The 22,282-nt window shown below is 46.0% G+C and overlaps 1 protein-coding gene across 1 annotated transcript; it reads left to right on the top strand.

The window, feature by feature from the left end:
• The first annotated feature begins 1,758 nt into the window (after nt 1-1,758).
• On the top strand, nt 1,759-21,443 carry LOC149437852 (uncharacterized). Its single transcript, XM_089660507.1, has 5 exons — nt 1,759-1,913; nt 5,202-5,260; nt 8,842-9,193; nt 12,372-12,551; nt 19,136-21,443. The coding sequence occupies exons 1-5, from the start codon at nt 1,760-1,762 to the stop codon at nt 20,275-20,277; spliced, it is 1,887 nt and encodes a 628-aa protein (XP_089516633.1). The 5' UTR covers nt 1,759; the 3' UTR covers nt 20,278-21,443.
• The last annotated feature ends 839 nt before the right edge of the window (nt 21,444-22,282 follow it).

The raw sequence follows: 22,282 nt of genomic DNA, 5'->3' as shown, positions 1-22,282 counted from the left end.
GATGGATGGCAGAGTAGTGAGCGTGGTCAGACGGGCCAAGTCAGCAACGTGCGGGCAGCAAGGTATCAAAGGAGCAGGCAGAGAATGGTCAAGGTCACAAGCCGGGTTCAGTAACTCACGGACAGCGCAGTACAGAGGATCAGGCAGAAGGATGGTCAGGGATGAGCCAGTAGTCAGAACAGGAGACGGTCAACAGGAATCAGGATCAGGCAGGGTCGGCAACAAGGTATCTTCTCACAGGAACTAGGAACAGGATACAGGGGCTCATGGGGAAACATACACCAAGGCCCAGAGCACAGGCCTGGTCATGCCTTATATACACCTTTCTGTAATCAGCCCCAGGTTTGGCTGATTGTGAGCTTCTGGCTGCTAAGAGCACCCGCTGGTCAGCTCTGGTACTGCAGCCCACACGGCAGGAGAGTCCCACCACCAGTGCTGAGAGCACCCGCTGGTCAGCTCTGGTACTGCAGCCCACACGGCAGGAGAGTCCCACCACCAGTGCTGAATCCATTCCTGACAACAACGTTGCTGAGCTGTGTTATTTTTGCTTTTTCACTAAAGGTGTTATTTTAACTGCACTTTCTGTCTCCACCTGGTTTATGGTTCCTGACCAGGGGCGGACTGACCATTTAGGCACTCGGGCACTGCCCGAGGGCAGGGGGTCAGTAGGGGGCCCCATGAGATGCCCTTGGTACCTTTCATAGTCTTTTTTGGGTGTGGTTTGAGTGTGGGCAAGGACATAGGGGCCCCATGATTACCTATTGCCCGGGGGCCCCATGAGTTGTCAGTCCGCCCCTGTTCCTGACACATTGCTCGCCATTAGCACATCAGATTTTCCCTATCATTCTTTGCAATCCTTTTTAGAAGAAAAACATATATTTTTCCTTGTAACTGAATTATGAGAGCTTCACAAATTATTTACTGTATATCAATATTTGAAGCTTACCTTGCACTAAAATTGATGCATTTCCAATCGGTTAATACTAACACTCCATGTACAATCACTACCTAAAAACAACAACAAATGCAAACAAATTGCAGACACTGTTCACATAGGTGCCTTTACTTCTGCAGGAGCACATTCTGATGGGACTTCATATTCCCCAGGAGGCAGATAAGCAAATCTGTCTGAGTCCAGTCCATGAACAGTTGTGTGAACATTGCACAGAGCTGGAAGTTTATGAACTTTGCTGAAAACCATATTGAACTCTATGGAAGGAGGAGGGGCTCAATTTTAGTAATTGTTAAACAGTCGTCATGGGAAGTCAAACCAAACGTATCTCTATCTGCACACAATTTTCAGCTCTCTCTAAGAGTGCCAAAACACACTGAGAATATGTCTGCTGTGAGTCCATCCTTTGATAGAAGGAGGGATGGGTTATCCATTCTTTCAGATCATTGGTTCTTGTGACTCAGCTGACCGCTAGTAAAGGGTATGCACTGCATTATAGGATGTTTGCGAATTCCAGCAATTCATTGTGAACCCATGGTAGCTGCAAACTCGAGCCTCATCCCTAGTTCCTAAGTGACTGGGCCAAAAGTTAGAATCTGTGGAAATTATCTTTTACTGATAACTTTTTTTTTGTTCTTATGTAATGATTTTTTATTGGGAAAGAATGGGGGAGGGAGAATAAACATCAGGTTATCTTACAGCGTATATATTCTTACAATGTGTTTTTTCCATTGGGTTAGTGTTTGATCAGTGTTTGATTTTTTACTTCCTGTAGGTAGAGAGAAGGTCCTGGTGGTATTGGATGATATGGAAGATACCAGTGAGGAGGAGGTAAAGAGAATCCTGGAGATTCAGCCCAGCCTTAAACAACTATCTTCCCATCTCATTCTTATTCCAGAAATTAAAAAGTATGGAGCTGCTTCTAGAAAAAGAAAAACATTCCTTACAGTTCTTGGGGCTGGTAAGAAGAAAAAAACTAAACTAAATCCTATTTACTGCGCAGAGATAATGAGGTCCAACATTTTAAATTATTACAGCTCTTTCTTGGCCTGTCTGCTCTGAGTTGCAGTCATCTTCTGTGAGGTTGTAATAAACTACCTTTCCAACTACCATTATCCAACTGACTTTATAGTACCCTGTTGACGCTTTATTTTCTACAATGTATATGCCAAATTGAACTACCTGTGTCTACTTTCCTCTGATCATACCCCCTTCACCAGCCTCTTTCCCCTTTCTATTTACACTTTTCCTTCCCTTTTTATCTTATTTCTCATTATTACAGAATCCAGCTCCTTTTAGTGAATTTGAATAATTTGACCCTCATCTTCAGTATGAAATTGGAGGTTACAAATAGACAACCCTATTTCTTTCCCATCCTGTTAAAAAAAAAAAAAAAAAAAAATTGAATGCCAGATGATCACAGGTGTCCGTATCACTTTATTCTTGGCTAATAAAGTGATTCTAAATCTTAATTAAAAAAAATAATAATAGATATGTTATGCTCACCTGTTTTGTGTAAAGGTCTTGCACAGAGCAGCCCTGATCCACTACTTCTGGGATCCCCCGCCTGCTCCTCTCCGGCGAGTGTCCCTATAAGGAGCTGCTTCCTATGGGGGTACTCATGTATGCTGGAATCCGAGCCCTGCTGCCTGAGTCTATAGACCCCACCCCCTCTTCCCTCATCATAAAGTTTGATTGACAGTAGCAGAAGCCAATGACTCCCGTTGCTTTGCATCTGCCCTGTAAACTGCTGTTCTCAGTCGTAGTCCTGGATCGAGTAAGTATAACGGGGACAAACAAATGGCAACCATCCCAATCTATAACTGACCTTTGCAGCAAGGAACACATGGAAGGGCGATGCATGTCAAACAGGAACAAAGAAACATTCCCAGCTAATTTACCAGCCAGCCTGCAACAAACCCAATTGTCCTGTCTAACAGTTCGCATTAAAACCATGGGTTAGGTTTGCACACATTAGCAAATATATGCGTAAGCTGCAGGGCCACTTCATGGCACCCCAGTGTACTGCAGTCCTAACTCCATACAATTTGAGAGCCTCCAAAATTGAAACACATATATAATAGTGGATAGATTGAGGGCAGGTATGCCTGGAGGTAGCCCATCCCTCCTTAAATGTACAGGTGCGCACTGGACACCCAGTGATCGCACAATGGCAGCAAAGGTATCCAGTGAGTCCCCTCACCATACTAAACAACAGTACAAAACAAATGGCAACCACTCCAACCTATAACTGGCCTTTTCAAGCAAGCAAGAAGAACATGGAAGGGTGATGCCGATGCATGTCAAACAAGTAAAAGTGGGATCCTGGACGCAGAAGGTTTATTACCTTAATGCAGAGAATGCTTTAGAACCACTTTAATTGCCAATAAACAAGCATTATCTGACACATATTGGGGCCAAAGTATCCCTCTTCATCAAGGCTTCTGCACTTTTGGAGAAGAACCAACTAAAACAAGCACCCCTTACAAGGGTAGTGCTAAATTTCCTCAGGTCCTGGGTTTTTATGCCAGAATTCCTATATAGACATAAGTATACTCTCCTGGTGGGAGATCTCCATCAGAAGACAAGCATTTACAATGGCATTTGGGCTCTGTAATAAAACTGTCAGTAACCAGCGTGTACTATAATCCATAGAAAATATGTCATAAAAACTCAAGCCCTGATAAAATGTAGTTCTACCCTTGTAGGGTCTGTTGCTTTTAGCTGGTTCTTTCCCAAAAGCTACCTGTCCACCCAAGCAATAGTCCACTCACTGCAGCTCTAGTAAACAATCTAGGGGTTGTCTTTTTGTAATTTATTGCTTGCAAAACTGATAACAAGACATTAGGACATGGGACACTCCAAAATGTTTACTATTCAGCCATGGGAGGATAATTTTCTTCTTGAATATATATAAGTGATAGACAGTTTAATGTTTCACAAATGAAGACTATGGAGCAAGTCTTTGGCATCTGATTACCTTGTGCCTATGCACAAATTCTGGTACCCAGTCAGGTTCCAGGATATTGCACAGTTACAGGAGACAGTTTTCCTCCAGACCAGATCTCTTGTGGTGAAGTCCTGCAGTCAGTTTCTGAACAGCTGCATCCAGACCTTCAGCCGTGACACCGCTGAGGCCACCAGTACAGTTACACAGTTTATTGGCTGTCTGAAAGCAGCAACCCAACAGGCCCTGGAACCCTCCTGAGGAGAAGGAACCTAGCTCTCCAGTGCTCCAGACTATTTATCATCTCTCCAGCCCCTTACTGGACACTCTTTCTCCAATGATTGGATGAAGCATGATAAACATTCAGGCTAGCTATTAGAATCTCCAACCTTAAGCTCTTGTAGCTTCTTCCAGAGCCAGAGGGAAGCAATCAAACAATCCCTGCTCCCTTGATTACCGATGGAGCCAAAAACTAAATTTACTTAGCATCCTACTCTAGGAGGTTGCTACATCCATCTCCCCCTTAAAAATACCCTGTCTCCATGGGGCAAGAAATGTAACAATGCTTCCAAGAACAAAAGTATCCCAAAGTAAAACAAAGAGGGGGGGGGGGTTCACAATACAATAAATATGTGGCATTCCACATAAACACTTTTAGCTGAGGAATAAACAAATGTGTACATTACATTCAAAATACTGTCACCAGGTCAGGTAAAAAGCTTTGTTACATGACAGATCTCCCACAACATACAGCATGTAATATATACAGCCTGTCTGGGTGCAGCCCTACCACTTACTAAGGCAGGCGGAGGCAATCAAACTCCCAACTTGTGAAACCCTGAGTAGACCAGGATGAACAATCACTGCTCCTGTGATTACAGAAGGACCCAAAAACCAGCATCCTACACTAGGAGGGTGCTACAGGACATACTTTGGCTCCCAAATCACCTTGGCTATCACTTGTCTACCTATTGGCATTTCACAGTCAACAATAATGCTATATGAACATTTCATGTGAAAGTCTGGTGCTTGATATTTGTTGCCTATTTGAGCCTCACCATAATACAGAGATGTTTGTAGATTCTGTATTACACTAAATATAAGTCAAAATTGTCTGGACCAATGAATTTTACTTTTACGACCCACCAGGAATACATTTAGGATCTAGTGGCATTGATTGAGTCTGCCCCACACATGGAATATAGGTGAACAAGCAAGAGTGAAATTAAAGAAAAGTGAACACAATTGACCATTAAAAGTTAATGTGTGAATTGTAAAATGCCTCCAAATTCTGACTTACAGAGCAGACTACGTCTTGTCCTGATGAAAATATACTGGATCAGACAAACTCCAGGACCAGGGTATGTATAGAGTACATGTTTAGTATGTATATATGGGCTCCCAACATTGGAGATCATGATTTTTTATCTGCATTGCCCAGATCAACCAACAAATCTTTTATTGCAGAATAAGATACTGATTTAAAAGTAATACAACCAGGGGCGGACTGACAACTCATTGGGCCCCCAGGCAATAGGGGATCATGGGGCCCCTGTGTCCTTGCCCAAACTCAAAAAAGCCTATGAAAAAGGTACCAGGGGCATATCATGGGGCCCCCTACTGACCCCGGGCCCTCGGGCAGTGCCTGAGTTTCCAAATGGTCAGTCTGCCTCTGAATACAACACAGACTCCTACTATCTGTTCTCCTGATCCGATTCGAGATCTATCATTGCATTGCACCTTATTTTTCTTTTCTTTCTGAAGCATGCTCATTTTGCAAAGTGAATTTTCACCTAGCTTGTCTGATGAGGTGAAACCAGGGGTGGACTGACAACTCATGGGGCCCCTGGGCAATAGGGGATCATGGGGCCCCTGTGCCCTTGCCCAAACTCAAAAAAGCCTATGAAAAAGGTATCAGGGGCGTCTTATGGGGCCCCCTACTGACCCCGGGCCCTCGGGCAGTGCCCGAGTTTCCAAATGGTCAGTCCGCCCCTGGGTGAAACTATGCTGGCTTCAATCACCTAATCATGTTCAAAGAAACTCGAGATCGGGTATTTTTTTGCAAAGGAAATTTTCACTGGCTTCACCTCATTTACTAAAATAAGTGAAAATTCACTTTGTAAAGTGACCATGCTTTATTCCTTTAGTAAGTCAACCCCAATGAGTAGACAGAGACCCCCATCCACCTTGCCTACAAGTCACATACCATATATTTCTTTATTTCAGGTACTTATATAGCGCCGTTAATTTTACACAACACTTTACATATATGTTGTACATTCACATCAGTCCCTAACCCTCAAGGAGCGTACAATCTAAGGTCCCTAACTCACATTCATACATACACTTACTAGGGCCAATTTAGACAGGATCCAATTAACCTACCAGCATGCCTCTGGACTGTGGGAGGAAACCCGGAGGAAACCCACGCAGGCACAGGGAGAACATGCAAACTCCAGGCAGGTGGTGCCGTGCTGGGATTTAAACCAATGACTCGAGTACTGCCAGGCAGAAGTGCTAACCATTTAGCCACTGTGCTGCCCATATATATATCTGGTATATGTCCTACCAGAATCCCAGAGTTGGATTAAGAAGGAGTCCACTATAAGGCCAGAACTTCCATTTGGCTTTTAACCCACACAGGGATGATCTTTCAGTACAGTTGTGGTTAATACAGCCACTAGAAATGCCATAGGCACTTGTCAAGAGTTTAAGCTATATTTGTTCTTCATGCCCCCCTCCTAAATTCTTAGAATCCATACTATAGCTTCCATGAATGGGGGCACAAGGTTGAAGATTTCAACTAAGTCAGTAACCAGCGGTACAAAGGACAAGTTCCATTAAATGCAAGTGCCATTTCTTGTTCTGATTTAAGAAAAAGTAACCAAAATTTGTCTTTGAATGTAAAAAAATGCCCCAGTATTTGAGCTACCCCTATGCCCAAACGCTTACCCGGTGTCTATCCCACAATCACTGGGTCCTCCAAAAGCAGCACCACTGAGGGAACTTCTTGGTTGCTGAGGAAAAGGGTGAAGGTAGATGAATGATTGGCTCCTGCAGCTGCCTGTCAGGAGCTGGGGAGGGGCAGGAGACTGGCTTGTTGGGATCTGTGTGGCAATGGCGGTGAGGATAGAACACATATGGTTGACTGCTTTAAGGGCAGGAGACACCCAAATACAGGAGCCATGGGGCAGCAACCAAAGGACCAGCCAGCTAAGGAATAATGCCAGCGACCAAACAAGAAGATTATACACAATGTGCAAAACCCTGTACAAAGGGGCCAAATATCGCCTGAAATCAGAAGGTACAGTAGATATCGGCTGACATTTGGCCCGTGTGTACAGGTCCTTGTTTGACAGAAGACAATCTCACAACTGGCTTCTGTTGAATGAGCATGCTGGGAAACCAGCAGCTGAGCAGTTCATCCGCATCCGATTGTCAGAGAGCGAGGAGCCAGACACACAAGGAGGTGCAATTAAAGGTAGGTTTATTAATATAAAAAAAAGACAAAAGTCTATGCAAGTCCAACAGTGGAAATCGTAGCCAAAGCCGGGGTCAAGAGCCAGGAAGAATGGTCACCAGAGCCGGGATCAGGAGCCAGGAAGAATGGTCGCCAGAGCCGGGATCAGGAGCCAGGAAGAATGGTCGCCTGAGCCGGGATCATGAGCCAGGAAGAATCGTCGCCAGAACCGGGATCATGAGCCAGGAAGAATCGTCGCCAGAGCCGGGATCATGAGCCAGGAAGAATCGTCGCCAGAGCCGGGATCATGAGCCAGGAAGAATCGTCACCAGAGCCGGGATCATGAGCCAGGAAGAATCGTCGCCAGAGCCGGGATCAGGAGCCAGGAAGAATGGCCGCCAGAGCCGGGATCAGGAGCCAGGAAGAATGGTTGCCAGAACCGGGGTCAGGAGTCAGGAGGAGTCTTAGCCAAAGCCGAGTCGGTATCCAGGAAAGCAAAGAGTAGCTAAACAGGAGCTTGCTGCTGTGCCACAGACAGGACACGAATGCAATGGACAGCTGCAAACAGCAGACTTATATGTGATAAGCCGCACCTCCTGGGAAAGGAGCCGCAGAGGGCTGAAAGCATAAAGGATCCCACAATGCTTTGCAGACACCTAAGATGGATGCCAGCACATGGAGCAGCACAAGCCCTGAGGAAAGGTAGGACCTTGACACCGATCAGCACTCTCAGCCAATGGCTCTGAGAGTTGGCTGATGTGTCCTGGTGGGGACAGTGAGAGAGATCGCTGTACTAACATCGAATAGCTGGTGCAGAGAACTCCTTGTGAACTGCTCAGTGGGCTCAACGAAAAACAACCTTACAGTGTGTACCAGGCTTAAGTTTAGACTTCTTTGAATGAATTTTTTTTTTTAAGTTAAACTTTAGCATCACTTTAATACATGGTTTGTACAATGTCCAAAAGATGTGTAAGAGGAGGCCGAACATCTTAAAACCTAGGATTAGTTAATGAAAAAAAAGAGCACAAGGGACATTGCTTCTACATTCAACGATAAATGTCGCCTGTGCTCATGCTCACTGTCTTTGTTGAAATTTTCAGTCCTCTCCTATCCCCCCCCCACCCCCCATTCCCATGCAACATTAATATTCCAGTACCAAAGGGGGGAGTTATTACAGCTACTGGGCCTGTCATAGTACTCATTAAGGGTACCGACTATGCCCGTCCCTTCTGCCCCCCCAATTTCCATTCAAAAAAGCTGCACTATGGCTTCCATCAAAGAAAAGTGCTGTATGAATGGAGGGAGTGGACCTTTCATTCATCTGCCCCTCCTCTATTCAAACATATTGTTTCATTGATGAAAGCTTCTATGAATGGAGGAGGGTTGGCAGGAAGGGTGGGCATATTTGGCACTCTAGATGAATGCCTATATGTATTTCAGGTATTCTGCTACCTTTGGGTAATTTGTAATTTTTTTTCTTAGCCAGATGATGATAACATTTGGGGTAATGGGTCTTTGACATCCTTCGTTACAACGAGACCTGCATATAAAGACCCATGTTCCTCTCTGGCAAAGTACAGAATCGGCATTTTCTCAAGGTCCAAGGATGATAATTATCAATGGTTGGTGAGATCCCTGCAGACAACCAATACGGGGAGGTCAGTAGATGTGCGTAGTGTCTACATCTCCAACAACTTCCAATTGTTTTACTCAGAGATGCTACAGTGCAACTTTGCTATCCTCTACCACACCAAGAAACAAGGAAGACTGAACATCACCGACGTCACCGACTCCCTGTACGACCAGGAGCTGAGAGAGATGTCTGAGTATCTTGGTGAGACTGAACAATGTGATCTGCTGTAATGTCATAAATTTTACTGAAATTATCATAAAGGAAATGGTAGATTGAATTTTGTCTTAGGAAATCTAAATAGACATGAAGGATTTCAAGAAAGTAAAAGCGAGTGTCAGGCACCGCCTGACGGAATCTCTAGTGACAGAACGGGATTCCCCAGGACGCGGAGTCTAAGTCCCAGTCTGCCTTTTCACCAGAGCCCCTGATGGTGGGGATGGACTTGGTGCGAGACTGAAAGCAGATCGCGACCCCTGAGTGCACCCAACTGTGGTAGAGGGGTCCCGCCGAGGCTACGTGCCGGGGGGGGGGGGGGGTGAGCCTGCTGTGAAGAGGCTGACAAGTCCAGGTCCCAAACGGGATGGATGGATGACAGTCAGGAATGAGCGTAGTCAGACTAGCCAGGTCGGTAACGGTGGAGGCAGGTAGGTACCAAACAGTAGACAGAGAGCAGCCGGGTCACAAGCCAAGGTTCAGCAACAGGAGGTCCAATAGTAATATAGCAACAGGCAGGAGAGTAGTCAGGGACGAGCTGGGGGTCAGAGCAGGAGAAGGTCAACACAAATCAAGACAAGCAGGATCGGCAACAGGAACACACTTCAGAACACGGGTACAGGAACTAGACCTTGTGGCAACCTAGTCACAGTCTGGCCAGTTTAAATAGTGCGCCCTGCACTGTCATTGGTGCAATTGCCGACGCCCAGGTCCTAGTGCCTGCACATTAGTGCACCTAGGCAATCTGTGTATGTGCAGACCTGTGCGCCGCTGCGAGACCCGCACCGCAGTCCCTGTCAGCAAGCGCATACACATAGGATATTTAAAGAGTAATAGTTATGCCAGATATCCGCTAGCACTAAAAGGGTATGGGTAACAATCCCTCGTAACGTAATCACAAAATTGAAGAATGCAGCGCTTTCTCAAATTATATATGTGACGGGAGTGACTTTGGGTGGGGGGCCCATGGAACACAGCCCCCTTTAGAGAGGTGGGGAGACCCCTGTCTCTGCTCCCCATATTCCCATTATGTGTGAGTCACCCTCTGCCTGTTAGGGGTACAGGGTGGAATGTCCTAGTATTGTGTGGACATGTATAGGTGGGGTGTGGGGTGTGGGGGGTGTTCATTGTTTACTGCCATGTGGTTGTTCCATTGTTCTATTGTGTCTTGCTTGCCAGCAAACTATTATGGGATGCATGTGTTCCTGTATTGTCTACTGCCACCTGGTGTATCCCATTTTTCTATTGTGTCTTGCTGGCCAGCAAACTATTATGGAATGCATGTGTTCCTGTATTGTCTACTGCCATGTGTTGTATCTCATTGTTCTATTGTGTGTCTTGGTTTGGTGGGGGGTGTTTCCGGCAGCCCTTCCCCCTGCTGATGTGTTTCCTGTTACTTGGTGTATCTCCCCGCCCTGTGTATATATCTTGTGTTAAAATAAAGCAGTTCACTTCCTGTCTTAAGAAGCCTGGTGCTGTCTTGTCCTGTATGGTCAGCGGTGGGGTCCGTGGATTGGTGTTCGGACAGGGAAGTGGAGTATAACAGAAATACCCTAGCGCAGTCAGGGTCTGTTTCCATTACAATATACTTATCTATATATATAAGCCTAGGCAATTAAGGCCAGGAAGTGTGTTACTGGCAGGAGCAACAGGTGAAATAAAAGAGAAAAGCCTAAATAGGGGAGCTGTCCCCACATCATTCTTTTTTTTTACCACATCATGTCCTTGGTCTTCTGTGCAGGTTGTCATACACATCCTTTTAACCATAACTTTATCAGTCTGCCCTCTCCTCCTATCAGCATCTCTCTTGTTGACACATGAGAATGGTTGTATAGCTGATTGGCTCCTTGTAAAAAAAGAAAAAAAAAATACATTTCAGAGTTCAGTCTAGGATGACCTGTTTAGTGTTCAGTGATATAAGGATGGCACTATTTGTTGATTATGAGTGCGTCCAGAGAATTTGTGAGCTAAATCCCAATGTTTTAGCTTGTAGAACGGGGGTCAGCAACCAGCAGATCTCACTCTACCAGTAGACTGGTAGAACACGATCCAGGCTTGCTGGGCCACCATCCCAGAGTGTCAAACAGAATGCAATGTTGAGGGATGACTTGTAAAGTTGGATCTGTAGTAGGGAGCGAGAGCCACATAAGCCAATGTCTCCTCTGTAGTGGCTCCTGTCCCATGTAGTGCCGGCTCGTGTCCCATGTAGTGTCTGCTCCTGTCCCATGTAGTGCCGGCTCCTGTCCCATGTAGTGTCAGCTCCTGTCCCATGTAGTGTCGGCTCCTGTCTCATGTAGTGTCGGCTCCTGTCCCATGTAGTGCCGGCTCCTGTCCCATATAGTGTCGGCTCCTGTCCCATGTAGTGTCGGCTCCTGTCCCATGTAGTGCCGGCTCCTGTCCCATGTAGTCCCGGGTTGCTGTCCCATGTAGTGTCGCTCCTGTCCCATGTAGTGCCGGCTCCTGTCCCATGTAGTGTCGGCTCCTGTCCCATGTAGTGTTGACTCCTGTCCCATGTAGTGTCGGCTCCTGTCCCATGTAGTGTTGACTCCTGTCCCATGTAGTGTCGCTCCTGTCCCATGTAGTGCCGGCTCCTGTCCCATGTAATGCCGGCTCCTGTCCCATGTAGTCCCGGTTCCTGTCCCATGTAGTGTCGGTTCCTGTCCCATGTAGTGTTGACTCCTGTCCCATGTAGTGTCAGCTCCTGTCCCATGTAGTGTTGACTCCTGTCCCATGTAGTGTCGGCTCCTGTCCCATGTAGTGTCGGCTCCTGTCCCATGTAGTGTTGACTCCTGTCCCATGTAGTGTCGCTCCTGTTCCATGCAGAGTACCAACTGCACTCCACCTCTTACCCCGGCTAGCGGTCTCCAGAGTGGGGCCAGCAGCAGGAAAGATCTTCAGGTCAGTATGAAGCAATACACTGGGCATAATAGTATAGGGCTGCTTTGACATTGATGTGTTGTGGTTTGTGACACGGTGGTACGCCAATTAGAGGTTTAAATTTGTGCCAGGTGATCTTTGACTTCTCTCATGTTGTTCAGGTAGATCTCTACCTCCGAAAAATTTGCCTACCCCTGCTGTAGAGTATGTTGTTCCCATTATTATGGCATGGCGGTAGAGTTCTCCTCCTGTGATTGGAGTCCAGAGTGACTGTGTCCTCCTGTTACAGGAAAGGAGAATGTCATTGTGGTGGCTGATGATGTGATGGACGCCAGCAATGCAGAGAAGCAACGGATACTGAAAAACCAGCCCAGCATTGGATCTCTGGCCAAAGATCTGTTCCTGTTCGGAGAGCAACAAAAAGACTGCAAAACTCTGCTAGAAATAATGACCCTTACACAGAGGAATGGTGAGTATCTACATCTATGTGACTGTGATGGCTGTACTACTGTATACTATGAGCAGTGCCGGGACAAGGTCATCTCGTGTCCAATGAGAAGATGGCAAACTGCACCCCACTCCCCCCCCCCACCATCCTAGAATGGAGGAGGGGATGGGGTAATAGTGGCGTGTATACTATGAGCAGTACCGGGACAAGGTCATCTCGTGTCCAGTGAGAAGATGGCAAACTGCACCCCACTCCTCCCTCCCCCACCACCACCACCCTAGAATGGAGGAGGGGATGGGGTAATAGTGGCATGTATACTGTGAGCAGTGCTGGGACAAGGTCATCTCGTGTCCAATGAGAAGATGGCAAACTGCACCCCACTCCTCCCTCCCCCACCACCACCACCCTAGAATGGAGGAGGGGATGGGGTAATAGTGGCATGTATACTGTGAGCAGTGCCGGGGCAAGGTCATCTCGTGTCCAGTGAGAAGATGGCAAACTGCACCCCACTCCTCCCCCCCCCCCACCACCACCACCACCCTAGAATGGAAGAGAGGATGGGGTAACAGTCCCTTCTAGCACACATTGTCTTCTATCCCAAATCAACACTACAGCACAAATACTGCTCCCCAATCATCCTTTCTATCACAAATCCTCAAACCCCCCCCCAGCACAAATTCCCCCCAACATAAATCCTTTTACTCCCTAAATCCTTCCTTCTACCACAAATCCTCATATATACCCCCCCCAATTCCCCTCCTACAAGCAGAAATCCCCCCCTTGCAAATGCTCTAAATTCCAGCCACCCACCCCATCTTGTCCATTTAGCACAAATCCTCTTATTCCCCCTCCCCCATGTATAACCGTCCCAGGCTGCTGCAATGTCAGTAAACACTGTGCTGGGGACCCAGGGACACCCCGCTGGAGATGAAGACAAGTGCCCAGTACTAGCGTTCACCAACACTGCACCTGCCAACTAGCACCCCATCCTCCATGTTAGCACACTGCACCAGAGGCACATGGCCCTTCTGCCCCCTAGAACCTGTCCTGTTATTGAAGAACTTATCAAAGCAGGAAAGTGATATAAATATGTAGATTAGGAAAATATAAACATATATATCTCATAGAGAGGATTTCCTTCACTTTGGAGATATTTCCTGTCATTTCCTGTTGTGAGTTCAGGGCAGAAAGTGAAAGGAAGTTTCCCAGATTGGACAAAGATGAAAAAAACTAACAGGGGTTTCATCTTTCTCTACTTTAAAGTGTTACTAAACCCCGGACCCCGCATTCACTATATCCACTCTCCCCGGACCCTGCATTCACTGTATCCACTCTCCCCGGACCCTGCATTCACTATATCCGCTCTCCCCAGACCCCGCATTCACTATATCCGCTCTCCCCAGACCCCGCATTCACTATATCCGCTCTCCCCGGACCCCGCATTCACTATATCCGCTCTCCCTGGACCCTGCATTCACTATATCCGCTCTCCCTGGACCCCGCATTCACTATATCTGCTCTCCCCAGACCCTGCATTCACTATATCCCCTCTCCCTGGACCCGGCATTCACTATATCCCCTCTCCCTGGACCCCGCATTCACTATATCCGCTCTCCCCGGACCCCGCAATCACTATATCCGCTCTCCCCAGACCCAACATTCACTATATCCACTCTCCCCAGACCCTACATTCACTATATCCACTCTCCCCAGACCCTGCATTCACTATATCCCCTCTCCCTGGACCCCGCATTCACTATATCCGCTCTCCCCGGACCCCGCAATCACTATATCCGCTCTCCCCAGACCCAACATTCACTATATCCGCTCTCCCCGGACCCCGCATTCACTATCTCCACTCTCCCTGGACCCCGCATTCACTATATCCACTCTCCCCGGACCCCGCATTCACTATATCCACTCTCCCTGGACCCCGCATTCACTATATCCACTCTCCCCGGACCCCGCATTCACTATATCCACTCTCCCCGGACCCCGCATTCCCTATATCCGCTCACTCCGGACCCCGCATTCACTATATCCACTCTCCCCAGACCCCGCATTCACTATATCCCCTCTCCCCCCGGACCCTGCATTCATTATATCCGCTCTCCCCGGACCCCGCATTCCCTATATCCGCTCTCCCCAGACCCCGCATTCACTATATCCCCTCTCCCCCCGGACCCTGCATTCATTATATCCGCTCTCCCCGGACCCCGCATTCACTATATCCACTCTTCCCGGACCCTGCACTCACTATATCTTCTCTCCCCGGACCCCGCATTCACTATATCCACTCTCCCCGGACCCCGCATTCCCTATATCCGCTCACTCCGGACCCCGCATTCACTATATCCACTCTCCCGGACCCCACATTCACTATATCCGCTCTCCCCGGACCCCGCATTCCCTATATCCACTCTCCCCAGACCCCGCATTCACTATATCCCCTCTCCCCCCGGACCCTGCATTCATTATATCCGCTCTCCCCGGACCCCGAATTCACTATATCCACTCTTCCCGGACCCTGCACTCACTATATCTTCTCTCCCCGGACCCCGCATTCACTATATCCACTCTCCCCGGACCCTGCATTTACTATATCCGCTCTCCCCGGACCCCGCACTCACTATATCTTCTCTCCCCGGACCCCGCATCCACTATATCCGCTCTCCCCGGACCCTGCATTCACTATATCTTCTCTCCCCGGACCCTGCATTCATTATATCCGCTCTCCCCGGACCCCGCATTCACTATATCCGCTCTCCCCGGACCCCGCATTCACTATATCCGCTCTCCCCAGACCCTGCATTCACTATATCCGCTCTCCTCGGACCCCGAATTCACTATATCCACTCTCCCCGGACCCCGCATTCACTATATCCGCTCTCCCTGGACCCTGCATTCACTATATCCACTCTCCCTGGACCCTGCATTCACTATATCCGCTCTCCCCGGACCCCGCATTCACTATATCCGCTCTCCCCGGACCCTGCATTCACTATATCCGGTCTCCCCTGACCCCGCATTCATTATATCCGCTCTCCCTGGACCCTGCATTCACTATATCCGCTCTCCCTGGACCCTGCATTCACTATATCCGCTCTCCCCGGACCCTGCATTCACTATATCCGCTCTCCCCGGACCCCACATTCACTATATCCGCTCTCCCTGGACCCCGCATTCACTATATCCGCTCTTCCCGGACCCCGCATTCACTATATCCGCTCTCCCCGGACCCCGCATTCACTGTATCCGCTCTCCCCGGACCCCACATTCACTATATCCGCTCTCCCTGGACCCCGCATTCACTATATCCGCTCTCCCCGGACCCCGCATTCACTATATCCGCTCTCCCTGGACCCCGCATTCACTATATCCGCTCTTCCCGGACCCCGCATTCACTATATCCGCTCTCCCCGGACCCCGCATTCACTGTATCCGCTCTCCCCGGACCCCACATTCACTATATCCGCTCTCCCTGGACCCCGCATTCACTATATCCGCTCTCCCCGGACCCCGCATTCACTATATCCGCTCTCCCCGGACCCCGCATTCACTATATCCGCTCTCCCTAGACCCCGCGTTCACTATATCCGCTCTCCCCTGACCCCGGATTCACTATATCTGCTCTCCCCGGACCCCACATTCACTATATCCGCTCTCCCCGGACCCTGCATTCACTATATCCACTCTCCCCGGACCCCGCATTCACTATATCCGCTCTCCCCGGACCCTGCATTCACTATATCCGCTCTCCCCGGACCCCGCATTCACTATATCTGCTCCCCCCACGTGTAGTATCGCCACAATTGCATCCCTTTTTATACTCGAAAAAGGAAAGCCTTGGTTTGACTTGAACTCCCCATATATATATATATATATATATATATATAGTATAAAGGTCCATATAACTCAATTGTGAAAATAGTCCATCCACCATACTATATAAACAAATAGTGTTCAGTCCTTGCATTAAATAAATTTAAAACAGTCTTGTGCTTCAATCCACACCACTGTGCATATCACCCGGTGAAATAAAAACCTCTTACCAGAAGCCAAGACCTCATATACAAGGTCTAATACCGCTTTAGGAAAATCCCAATCAGAGATGGAAGGATCAACACCTGGATTCCAATGTCAGCCCTTGAAAATACAACCTCACTCACAATACAGTCGTCAGGCTCACAATCCAAACTCAAAAATGGAGCGGTCAGCAAACCGACATGTGACAGGGAAAGGGATCGCTCAAGGTGCAATATTTAAAACTATTTCATCTTAAAATAGTCTTGTACTTACAAACAGAGAGAAATATAAGGCACAACAAATTTACAGTGTCCAGTGCCACAGTGGGCGTAATGACTTCTCCACCCATCGCGTTTCGTCCTACAGGACATTGTCATTGGGGCAACAGAGATAGTGGTGCAGTTCTCCATCAGGGGTTATATAGGCTCTCTTTTCAGTCCCCCAGAGGGCGCTCAACCCAACTGATCAATTATAGATAATGGCTGCGGGAAGCGATCGCCATATTCAAGGAGACCAACCACTATGGCCGCCATGTTCTGAATGATCCAAAAAGCTAAATATTTGCCAATCCAAATAATATGATAGGTAAAATTTAGGTAAGTACTTACTAAGTAAAAAAAAATAAAAAATACAATAGGATTGTCTATTGTCCTATATAAATCTAATACCCTAAAATATAATAATATTAATGGATATTCAATCCATCAAGCACCCTCTAAGGGCATAAAAGTATACATACAAATTTATATACATCCATTAAAAGATATATATCTAATCTGATTAATAAAAATGAGACCAGAGATGTTTGAAAATACTACAAGAAAAACCCAAACAAAAAATTCAGCCACTAAAATTGAACTATTGTTGATAAACCAATTGATGTCCCACTTCATGTTCAATCCTAACGAGCAATGGGTTTTAAGTTAAAAAAATCCAGCGAGTTTCATGTCTAGAGATCTCTCTAACATTATTAATGCCCCTCCAATGCGATGAAAAAGTGTCAATTCCAATTACCTTCAAACAGGAGGGATCCTTGTGGTGTTTAAAGGAGAAATGTTTGGACAAACTGTGATCCCCAAAACCTTTTCTGATGTTAGTGAGGTGCTTGTCAACTCTCACCTGCAGCGCTCTCTTGGTCCTGCCCACAAATTGCAGGCCACAAGAGCACTGTAGGAGGTACATAACATTTTTTGTAGAACAGGTTATAAAACTTTGATCTTATAGGTCTTATTTGTAACCCGGGATTTAAATATTTGAGTTCTAGTTGTGTTTAATCCACAGCATCTACACACTAGACATCTACAGCAAGGAAAAAATCCTTGTAAATTTTCAGAGAGGGTTTTTTTTTTAGATTGTTCAATAACATTAGGAGCCAATAAGTATCTTAAAGCTGATGCTTTTTTTGTAAATGAGGGCTATTAGGCAAAACTGGACCTAAAACTTGATCATTTTTTAAGACTGCCCAATGTTTCCTCAGCAATCTATTAACTATGAACTGGATGGACTTTTGTCTTTTTTCAGCCAGACTAACTATGTAACTATGTAACTAGCTTGTGTTGACTTGAATATGTGGTAATGAAAGACCATTCAAAACCACCTCCTGTTTCATCTCTCACCCTAAATATCAACAACTCCCCCCAATCCAGAGTGGCCACCTCCTGAATAATCTCATCTGAAGGTTGTGCCAAACAACCCTTATCAACAAAACATCCTGATTGTGTCATGGAATTATCCACCTCAAACAGTTGCAACAAATCTAATTTGCGCAGGATAATATTCTGTTTTTATTACTTTATTTTTTGCCTTCGTGGAGGTGCACAGTTTTGAGGCTTGATATACACTGCTCAAAAAAATGAAAGGAAGACTTTTCAATAAGAGTCCAGTATCAAGTCAATGAAACTCCTGGGATATTAATCTGGTCAGGTAAGTAGCAGAGGGGGTTGTTCATCAGTTTCAGCTGCTTTGGTGTTAATGAAATTAACAACAGGTGTACTAGATGGGCAACAATGAGACAACCCCCAAAACAGGAATAGTTTTACAGATGGAGACCACTGTAATTTTTTCCCTACTCATCTTGTCTGACAGTTTTTCACTGGTTTTGCATTTGGCTAGGGTCAGTGTCACTACTGGTAGCATGAGGCCATACCTGGACCCTACAGAGGTTGCACAGGCAGTCCAAATCCTCCAGGATTCTTCATTCAGAGGTGAATAAAAAAAAACACATGGACCAGCTGCATAGCAACTGATCACTGCCAATCAGACTACCACAGTGATAAGGTGATCGGGAACCAGGAGATCCAGTTCCCAACCAGGTGATCGAGAACCAGGAGATTCAGTTCCCAACTCTTCGTATGAGGGTACCTAGGGCTGTTGCTGAGAGCCTGTTCTCTGTGCTGGGAGCATGCTATGCAGCATGCTCCCAATATAAACACTGTTTTGCATATATGTAGCATCACAGAAGAAGACCCACTTCAGTGAGGCCGCATATATATGTACAGGTGGCAGGAAGGAGTTAAGAATTATGTCTCCACTTTCCTCTTGTTTTCACAACTTTTTGTCTTTTTTTTCCTCATTTTTAGTTGGCGTTGTTGATGAAAACTGTACTATGAAGGCCAGTCCTGTGTCTGCATTGCAGTATAAAGCAGCACAAGAAGAAGTTGAACAACATCCACAACCATCACAGAACACTTCTAATGAGTCAATTCTGATGACTAATGATGATAATGGTGATGATGGCCTTGGCCTTTACCATTTAAGAGGTACCACTCGATACAAAATACCTGGATCAAAATATGAAACAACTTCAGTTTCCTCGGATATCTATACTTCACGAAAGCGCCCTAATTACAGTCCATGTGCTCATGACCATGAAGAAGAACATTCAAAGAAGAACATTTTCGAGGAACAGGAATCCAAGAAAATATTGTTAGAAGCTATCAATATATCTGATGATACCAGAGACACAGCTAGTTGTATGGACAATCAACTAAGAGTGCTGAATGACACAGGTTCAATATTTTTTGCACGGCTTAGTGAATTTAGTGACTCGTGGCGGAGTTTCCAAAGAGCAGTACAGAATCCGCAAAGGGAAATTCAACAACTGTTAAGTAAAACTCACACACAAGTGGAAGAGCTTAAAGAAAAAGACATTGTAATAAGCTACCTGAGAAAGAGCTTTGAGGAAAAAGATGAGAAAGTGTATCATCTACAAAGGGAAATAGAGGACAAGCAGAGGATGATAGAGGAGAAAGACAAGCTCATACATCAGCTGCAGGAGAACAGAGATAGGCCAGTTGACAAAATGCAAGAAGAACAAAGAGACAGAGTAGAACATTCAGCAGAAAAGCTGGAGGAGATCATACAGGAAAAGGAGAAACTTCAAGGTGAGGAGAAAGCAGAGGGGTTACCAGTACCTCTCAGAAAACGACGAGGAGCCAAGAAATGGACCAGTGAAGACATGAATGAACAAGATGGAGGTCTGGATGCCTCTAATACCAGTGAGCCTGAGACAATGGAAAACCATTCCACCCTGGAGTTCTTGTGGCGGAGGATAACTGAACTGGAAATCAGGGTAAAACATCTGGAATACACAACAGACAACCAGAGACATGAACTGAATAAGTATAGACAGACTGTAAAGGAACAATCATCCCAAATAAATGGATATGAAGAGTTAGTGAACTCTCTGCTCAATAAAACTGAGCATATTAGAAAAATATGATGCCATTAACAAAAGGAGCTGAAGAGACGGAGATGGCTTGAATCTGTGAACACCAATGTTCAGAATATGTTATTTCTATCAAAAAAGAATAAAACAAAGCACACTCTCCTCATCCATTACCATGATTAAAATACATTTATTGTAAAAAGACAAATGGGTACTCACAAACCATTATGGTCATAAAAACAGAGATAAAGAGCCAAAGAAGATGGTCCCAGACAGTGGGGGTCCTTCGGTGGAATGAGTTAACGCGTTTTGGAAGTCAAACTCCCTTCCTCAGAGCTAAAATGCTATACATGTTGATGGTCCATATAGAGGGGATAAAATGATAAGGGAAACCCTACTTCACTCCCTCCATGTGAAAAAAAAAACAGGGGCGGAGCCTGCCAGGTAGAGCCCAAAAGGAGAGTCATATCAAAGTCATGTTGGTGTGTTTTTTTATATAAAAAATGGTGCCCAAAGTGATCAGACCCCCATCTCAGAATGTGACACTGACATACATATTAAGTGCAACAAATGATAAGTGGCAATCACTGTAAAAGAGGACTTACTCTGCCGCCAAGCTGTATATGTGGGAAAAGATGACAATGGTTGTGGGCCGGCCAAAATGGCGTCCTCTGTATAAATGAGGACGCTAAGAATCGAGTGTCTCTGGTCGCTCCTGGCGGTGGCATAATGGTATTTTGATACTGTGCATGCATCAAGATTCCCCGATCCTTAGAGGGCTGCACCTCAGCGAGTGACGGATTCCGTGATCCTCTGTAGTATGGAGATGTTATTTCTATATTATTACAGCCCAGCTCTGAGCAAAACCCGAAGCTTTTCCTACCTACCATCAGTAGTGCTGAGTTACTGCCGGAAATATTAATAAGAATGTTTCAGCAGCCACTTACCATATCCCTTAAGCCTAGAATGGGTAATTCATGGAGCATGATTGTACTGTACAGGAAATGTAAATACAACATGTGATTGTTCTGATTCCTTTAGCTAACATTTCAAAACTTAAAAAAAAAAACTTTTAGTTGAACTTTCACCAGTGGCTTGCTTTCCTCATTCCTGTCATTGAAGGAAGAGTAAATTTTTAGTGCCCGCACCCTTTGAATTAATACTACAAGCTTTACCTGAAGTGTTTTCTGTGTCTTTTGCATTATATTTGTGGTGCCATATTTGTCTGGGTTTCTTTCTTACGTAATACACACAGAAAAAAAGAATCTTGTATCTTCCGCTATTTGTATGTCACAGTTGTCAGGAAACCAAAGAGAGAAACAAGGACATCAGACATTGGCGGTGATTTACTAAAGAAATGAAAAAAGTGCTCCTGCGCTTATGGGTATAATCAGGGGCGGACTGACAACTCATGTGGCCCCCGGGCAATAGGGGATCATGGGGCCCCTGTGTCCTTGCCCAAACTCAAAAAAGCCTTTGAAAAAGGTACCAGTGGCATCTCATGGGGCCCCCTACTGACCCCGGGCCCTCGGGCAGTGCCTGAGTTTCCAAATGGTCAGTCCGCCCCTGGGTATAATCAATAGTAACAAATAACCATTTGCAGTAGTCCTGACTGTGAACTAATACACACATCATAAGTGAATACCATATGGACTGTATATAAAAAGTGCAAAATATGAATATCTTTGTGACAATATATGGAAAACAATATTAATACTGATACTAATAATTCAGGCCCAATAAGTGAAAACAAAGTGCAAAGTGTTAATTCTTGATTGTGAACTCCATGTACAGTAACAGATGCTCCACTGTGCTCAGACTGGTGTCCCACATGGACTGACACTCACCATCATCCCATAACCACCTATCTCTAGGATGGTCGTTTGAATTTTGGGACTATCCCAGTATGCAGTGTTGCTAATGGTTACCGGTTGTTCCTCCAAAATTTCTGTATCAATACCAACTCTCTCCTCTCCAGATACCGCAGTGCAACACTGTCAACCTAGCCTTAGTCTGTGAACGGTCTCAGAAGGGAGGTCATTGTGAACAGGGCTTCTTC

This window comes from Staurois parvus, unplaced genomic scaffold (genome assembly GCF_062004578.1).
Source record: "Staurois parvus isolate SC_StPar_1 unplaced genomic scaffold, SC_StPar_1.0 ptg001252l, whole genome shotgun sequence".
In the NCBI taxonomy this organism is placed as follows: Eukaryota; Metazoa; Chordata; class Amphibia; order Anura; family Ranidae; genus Staurois; species Staurois parvus.
This window is presented reverse-complemented; position numbering and strand designations above follow the sequence as displayed.